General features: G+C 36.2%; 1 protein-coding gene across 1 annotated transcript; it reads left to right on the top strand.

Annotated features, from left to right (window-relative positions):
* Window positions 1-7,050: 7,050 nt before the first annotated feature.
* LOC143587395 (uncharacterized) lies at window positions 7,051-7,463 on the top strand. Its single transcript, XM_077068696.1, has one exon. It carries the CDS (start codon window positions 7,051-7,053, stop codon window positions 7,456-7,458), a length of 408 nt encoding a protein of 135 aa, XP_076924811.1. The 3' UTR covers window positions 7,459-7,463.
* Window positions 7,464-7,696: the final 233 nt, after the last annotated feature.

Raw genomic sequence — 7,696 nt, 5'->3', positions numbered from 1 at the left:
AACATAATCTGGATGGATTTGATCAAGCTCAGCAGCAACAACAGGTTGAACCAAATCTCCAGCCAGGAATGCATTGTAGCAATTCATGAATCCCGCCATTAAAGCTATGTTATCTTGAGTTTCCTTTGAGATGGAGGGAATCTGACTGGAAATCTGATTTGAAGCAGCATCGGATAATTGAGGTTGACCACTTTGAGCAGGTTTAGTGAAGAAAACTGGAGTTGGTTGAGATGGGATGGAAGACGGTTGGCTCTGAGTGGACTTAAAACATCTGAAAGTTTCCTTGGGTTGGAGGTTGCTGACTGGCCTTGAACATAGAGAAACCATCTTGAGAAATAAGAGCATTGTTGGAAGCAACGTTGTAACCAGCTGCACTGTAAGAGTTAGCATGATTTATTGCACGTTGCTGGTCGTCCATTTCACATGCCTTGATAGTAGCCATCATCTCAGAGATAGACATTCTATTGAGATCTTTAGTCTTCTTGATAACCGCAACATTCATATCCCAGCTTTTGGGTGACGAGTTCACCAACTTGTTGTTTATTTCAGACGTTGCCAGATAAATGCTTGCGGATCTCATCTCAGTCACAAGAGCTATGAATCTTTGAAGTTGTGTCTCCAATGATTCTCCCAACACATGATTGAACATATTAAATTTCTGTCGCAACAAATCTTGGCGACTTCTCTTCATGTCTTCATTTCCTTCATACACCTCAATCAACGCCTCCCACAACTCCTAGGCAGATTGAAGTTCTCTAAAACTTAAAGCGATCTCAGGTGAGAGAGCCATAGTTAAGGTTGATAGGGCCCTTTCATCCTCTTCAACTTTAGCAAAACCATCATCATCATACATCATACTGTGCAACAGGCTTCACAACAACCTCAGTTGAATTCTCACGTTGATATGTGATGATTTGGGGTCCTCTAACAATGCTTCTCCATATCTTAGCATCTTTCATTTTAACATACTTCTCAAATCGAAATTTACACTCACTGAACCCCTCATGAGACAATAGACGAGGTACACGAGTGGTTGTCCCCATTATGGAATCCAATTCTTGATGAAGTAGAGCATATGATGATACATTGCTGTTAGTTAACTGATCCATTTTTAGTTTATTGATTTCAGTCCAGGAAGTCTTATAGTCCTAGTCCAAGTATCAGGCCCAAATCAAACCAATCAGGCCCAAAAAGAGCCTACAGTTTACCGAGCCGAGAAACAAAGGTTGACCGAGAACCCAAAGCAACCGAGAACTACCTTAGCCGATGACTAAGTTGACCAAGAACTAGTTGTGGCCGAAAACTAGTTGTAGCCGAGAACTGTTGTGGCCGAAAACTAGTTGTAGCCGAGAACTGATTGTGGCCGAAAACTAGTTGTAACCGAGAACTGTTGTGACCGAGTACTAGTTGTAACCAAGAACTGTTGTGGCCGAGAACCAACAAATTTCACCGAGAACGACCAAATGATGGCCCAAAACAATGAAAATTGTCCGAGAACTTCCAGGAAACCCAAATATGCTTTGACCAGATAATTTTGGTAACAAATTAAATCCCGAAATCTCTGGGATTTGAATTTTAACCAAGATTAGGTCAATCTTCAACTTAAAAAAACTTTTTCTTTCTCCGACGAGAGTATCACCGGAAAACCAAACCACAACCACCAAAGATCAAAATCTTGAATTCTTGATATCACAATAACGAGCCTAAATAGGTCTAAGGCTCTGATACCAATTGTAAGTCTCGAATCTGGATCACTACAAATATGATATCAACAATCTGGGTGTTGGTGCGGAAATCCAACGCTAGATGATTCAAGAACACTAACAACCACAAACACGTAAAACACACAAATGGCTTCAAAACACATGTTAATATTAACGTCAGGTGCTTAAGCACTAACAATACAATGCTCGTCTATGATAACCTTTAGACGGCCAAAATCTCCTGTGAACGAACAACCCTAACCCTATACAATGCATTCTATATATATAAGGAACAAACCACTCAAGCCCAATACTTAACCAAAAGCCCACCGAGATCCAAATGGATCTCGGTTTACATACACAGCCCAAACAAAATAAACATACTAAGTACAAACCAAATAACTAGGCCCAACACAAGCAATCACTCTTATCTTATTATTATCATTCCCCAGTATTCGCTAAGGTAGGATCTAAGTTTAAGTTATTTCAAGTATATTATGAATAGCTTAAACTCAGTTAAGGCTATGGCTTTTCAAGCTTGAAAAGAATTTCAAAGCATTCACAAAAAGTTTTCAATAAACATTACTTCTATAAGATGTAATGTTACACAAAATTATATTTTGACGGACATGTAGTAACTGGAAGGGGGATATCATTAGTAGATGTTTCTTGCCCAAGGTAAGTAATTCGTACAAATCCCAATCAACCGCGGGACCCGTTTACTTACCTGGAGAAACTTGCCAACGTGATCGAACCTATTAGGCCAAAACATGCTATATCAAACGTCATACAAATACAAATATGAATTCAAAATACAAACATTCACAAACCTAATCAGGGTTAAAACCAGACTTAAGGTCTGTAGTTTAATCAAGAAACACCATCAAGGTAATCATTCAATCCTATTTATTTATTTATAGGTTAACGTCATTCACTATCAAGAAAGTTTATCAATCAAACACACCGATGGTACATGTGAATATGTTAAACCTTTACAAACAGTCAAAACAGATTTATACTCTATAAGATAAACGGGTTGTTTATCTTAAAGAGTCAGTCAAACGTTTACATGAGATTACATGATCTCTAAAACGTTATAATACAAATTAGAAAATGAAAGCAACTCAGACCGATTACACATGTATATGGATCCAAACATAATTGTCAATCAACCGCGGGACCTGTTTACTTACCTAGAGAAACTTGCCAACGTGATAGAACCTATTAGGCCAAAGCATGCTATATCAAACGTCAAACAAATACAAATATGAATTCAAAATACAAACATTCACAAACCTAATTAAGGTTAAAACCAGACTTAAGGTCTGCAGTATAATCAAGAAACACCATCAAGGTAATAATTCAAAACTTTTTATTTATAGGTTAACATCATTCACAATCAAGAAGGTTTATCAATCAAACACACCGACGGTACAGGTGAATACGTTAAACCTTTACAAACAATCAAAACAGATTTATACTCTATAAGATAAAAGGGTTGTTTATCTTAGAGAGTCAGTCAAACGTTTACATAAGATTACGTGATCTCTAAAATGTTATAATACATATTAGAAAATAAAAGCAACTCAGACCGATTACACATGTGTATGGATCCAAACATAATTGTTTAACCTAAAATTCGAAGGCTACGTGGCCGCAGGTTGAACAGTCATAACTAGTTCTCCGGTATGGGCTACGTAGCTCGGAGAAACTTGTGTGTGTGTAGGGTAGTGTTACAAATGCCGGAAATAGAAATATTTCCTGCTGAGCTTGTCAAGAAAACTATATTTGTGTTATGATTTTTATTTAAATACGTTTAGAGTCAACGTTTCACTAGCACATACCTGACGTATTTTATTCCCCATTGCAGGTAATTAAGTTTAGTAATAAATAACATGGATTAGAGTCGTCAAGGAGATAGAAGCTCGCAGTACAAGATCACTCAATTTTTATTATAAAATCCTTGTAATATAAAAACAATATTTTGTAAAACACATGCTTGGGTATTTAATTACCAAGTAAATTTTCAATGTTATTTAATATTATAATAACCTAAAAAGTCTTTGGCTAAAATTAACCCATAAACTCTGATATATTTACAAAACATGTACCAACTGGCAGTCACACTCCTAGGCCCTGAGTTGGGGTGTGACATTTCCACCATTCTAACGCCTACCAAACACACGAATCATCAATGCTTTCATTCACTTACACCATAATCGATCCATTGAAGATGAAGATGCAAGGCTAAAGATCTCGTAACCATCACCGAGCGTAGGGTTGAGTTGTATGCTGGTTTGTTGGTACTTTAGACCTTAACTTTGGATTTGGATTTGGTTAATCATTCGGTCAGTCAAATCTTTGATTTTGTTTGTGTGCTTAAACAGTTTTTCGTAATTGAATGATTTGAAGATTTATTAGTTAATTTATTTGTGGTCATCAACATTTAGGATTGAGTTCTTATCGTTATTGACCTGTTTATCATTAACCATAATATTGATTTGATTCATCAAAACCTAAAACTGATAATCAATTAGATTTTTGTTTAGCCGTGTCAATCATTCGGATTAATATATGATAATCAGCATAGCCAAACATTTAGTCTCTTGGTTTATTTATTTAAACAAAGATATTTCCCAATAGGTTTAATTAGTTATCCAACTTGCTTCAAAACATGAAACTTGAAGCTTGGTTATTCTCTCTACTACTACTGTTTTATAATCAAAGAGTCATTATGCTTTAATAATTAAATCATTCAAACCGCTTGACATCGTCTGTCCGTTTAGTTTATTAATTATAAAGTCATGAGTCGAACTTGCACTTTTCACTGATTCCTTGTGGAGACGACCTTACTTACCCGTACTAGTTATATTATAGGTATTTAAACTTAATAAATACCTGTTTTTGATTAGAACACGACATCTACATCAATTGCGTTTTGCACAAATACGTATTTCACAACTATGCATGTGGGGGTTTTTTGGGTTTTAAGTTCATGAGGACTACCGTCCAAATAGTAGGCCCCATGTTTTTCATTTTTCTTTATGTTAACAAAATTATACATACATACACACACACATATGTATATATATATTTTGTGGAGGTAGGGTACCAAATAACCCCAGACACAAGGATAAATCCTCCACAAATGCAGAAGACCTTTCGAAGAGAAACATATATTCCCCACGGAGGGGATATTAACCACCCTCATGGAGAATGCCCTCAACGTAGGAAGATATACACTTCCCGTGGAAGAAACACCAAACACTTAACAACTCAAAGGGTTCAGCGAAAGATACGTCGGAAAAAAGGAAGGATAACGCGTGATAGGGAAATGAATGACCAATCACAGGTCGAGATCTCTATAATGCCCATGATTGCACGATGGACCAATCACAGAAGGCCAACGTTGTACCCGCCCACGACAGGAATCTTCACGTACCAGCTGGCCAACCAATCAGGAGCCACTATCGTGCTTCACCATGAGAATAGAAGGTTTCATTGAGTGGGACAGCTGGCCCAATTCTTCTCCTTTCCTTTGGCTATAAATATGAGAAGAATACTAACAGTAAGAGAATCCACACTCTTTCATTCTCACTAAGAATTACTAATTACTTACCATACTGATTCTCATGCTAGAGGGTGGTTACGAGAAGACCCCCTATTCCCCTTCTCGTAATGAGCTCACGGTGTTCGGTTTTGCAAGTCACGGTCGCCGGAATTCATAACAATTGTTAGTTACTCTCATCGGAACGTATTAAGCTAAGCCCATCTGGGATTAGATTGATATTTGTATACTCTCCGTCGAGATACTGGGTTAAACCTAACAAGGGTTGATTTAGTGTTTCTTCATATACATACATACATACATACATACATACATACACACATCTATAATATATATAAACGAAACCCCTAAAATCCTACGTGTCGCGATGTGGTCACTCCCCCTTTTTATGGAAGCCATCAGATTGCTTGATTTTTAAATGGAGGTCTCTCATTGATTTAACCCAAATTCATGGGTATGGGTCTTACCAAAACCAGATAGCTCTTAAACGGGTTATAACTTCTCATTAAATTAAAAATTAATCTTACCAATTAGATATGAAAATCCTATAAAATAGGGATATACTAAAATTTAATATCCAATTTAAAAAGAAAAAGATATTATTTGTAATTAATAAACAATTTTATAGTAAAAAAATTAAGCGGGTCATGGGTCACCAAATCTAGATAACTTTTAAACGGGTTATAACGTATCATTTATTTATGAAACCCTTTCATTATCAAATCCTAAGTATATTATTAACTTTCTTACAATAAAGAAAATTAAAATCCAAAAAGTAAATATTAAAAAACGAAAAATGTAAAACAACCATTCTCTCAAGTAATCAGATTGCTTTAATTGTAAATAAAGGCTTCTCATGCATTTGACCCGAATTCACGGGTATAGGTCTCACCAAACCCAGATAGCTCTTAAACGGGTTATAATATCTCATTATATTAAACATTAATCTCATCAAAATTTGATATGAAATCCTATAAAATAGGGATCTACTAAAAATTAATATCCTATTTTATTTAAAAAAAGATATTATTTATAATTAAGAAGCAATTTTATAAGAAAGAAAATAAACGGGTAATGGGTATCACCAAACCCGGATAGCTTTTAAACCGGATTATAACATCTCATTTATTTGTGAAACTATTTTATCATCAAACCTCAAGTATATTAATTATTAACTTTTTTACAATAAATAAAATTAAAATTCAAATATACATATATAAATATTAAAAACGAATAATGTAAAACAGCTTCCGTAATACGGGGGATAAAATCTAGTACATATATATATATGTATATATATATAATGTTCATTAAACTATAATTATATCAATTTAATAAATCTTAACCCTTTATAAAATTAAAAGTTTATAGAGTTCATAAACGTTTCTTCTATTATGCAGTATATATTTTTAATCATGCAATATTTTAAACGCCTTAGGTTGAAAGAATTTGAAGGTATTCGATTCAAGTTTCATAAAAAGAAAAAAATAAAAGAAATTAGTCGTTAAAAGAAACATTTAAATAAATAATAAATTAGTAATGAAAAAACACATGTAAAACTGGGTAGTAATATGGAAAACTCGTGAATATCCTAATTGAAGATATCAATCAAATATAATGACAGCTCAGCCGACTCAGGTACCAAATATGTAAACTATCAAAGCATTAAGGACCAAACTTGCCCTCCAACCACACCTTAACCTTTTCCTTGTCACCAGTCACCACCTTAACCTTAACCTTAACCTTATTCACAAACCATAATATCATCCACTCGAAAATATGGACGACACTCACAAACTCTCGTTAAAAGATAAGATCAAACACTTCTTCTGTTTAGCATGCTGCTTCACCACCAGCCGCCGTGAAGCCCTACGCTCCGATTCCTCCAGCCCACCATCCGCCACCAAGCGTCCTCCATTCCTCATCGGCGCATCATCACAATGGATCAAATCACGGGCATCAGTCGACCTGCCGGAGATCAGACACAAGTGCCGCAGCCTGTTTACTCGAATCGGAAACGGTAACGGCGGTCCGATCAATCACCGCCGCCGCCGGTCGTCGGCTGATTTCAGTTATGATCCGCTTAGTTACGCGTTGAATTTTGAAGAGGATGCGGGTGAAGAGGATGATCCGGTTATGGGTTTTGCGTCCAGGTTGCCGCCGACGCCGCCGCCGGCCGCCGTGTAGTTGTTTTGGGTTGGTAGGGTAAAGATTGTACGTTAGGGTTTCAAGTGTGAAGACGCTGAGTAGAGGTGTTCAAAAAAACCGGTTACGGAACCGGTTTGGCCGGTTCAACCGGAAACCGGTTTTTTAAAAACCGGTTTTTTTAAAAACCGGTTTGACCGGTTTACGTAACCGGTTTACGTATCGGTTATACGTTTTGGAGCCAAAACCGGTTTTATAACCGGTTTTTTTTATAACCGGT

Source organism: Bidens hawaiensis, unplaced genomic scaffold, assembly GCF_021521415.1.
Source record: "Bidens hawaiensis isolate Kalapana, Puna unplaced genomic scaffold, B.hawaiensis_p1.1 tig00035489_1, whole genome shotgun sequence".
Classification (NCBI taxonomy): domain Eukaryota; kingdom Viridiplantae; phylum Streptophyta; class Magnoliopsida; order Asterales; family Asteraceae; genus Bidens; species Bidens hawaiensis.
Note: the sequence above shows the minus strand (reverse complement) of the source record. Positions and strands in the feature narration are given on the sequence as shown.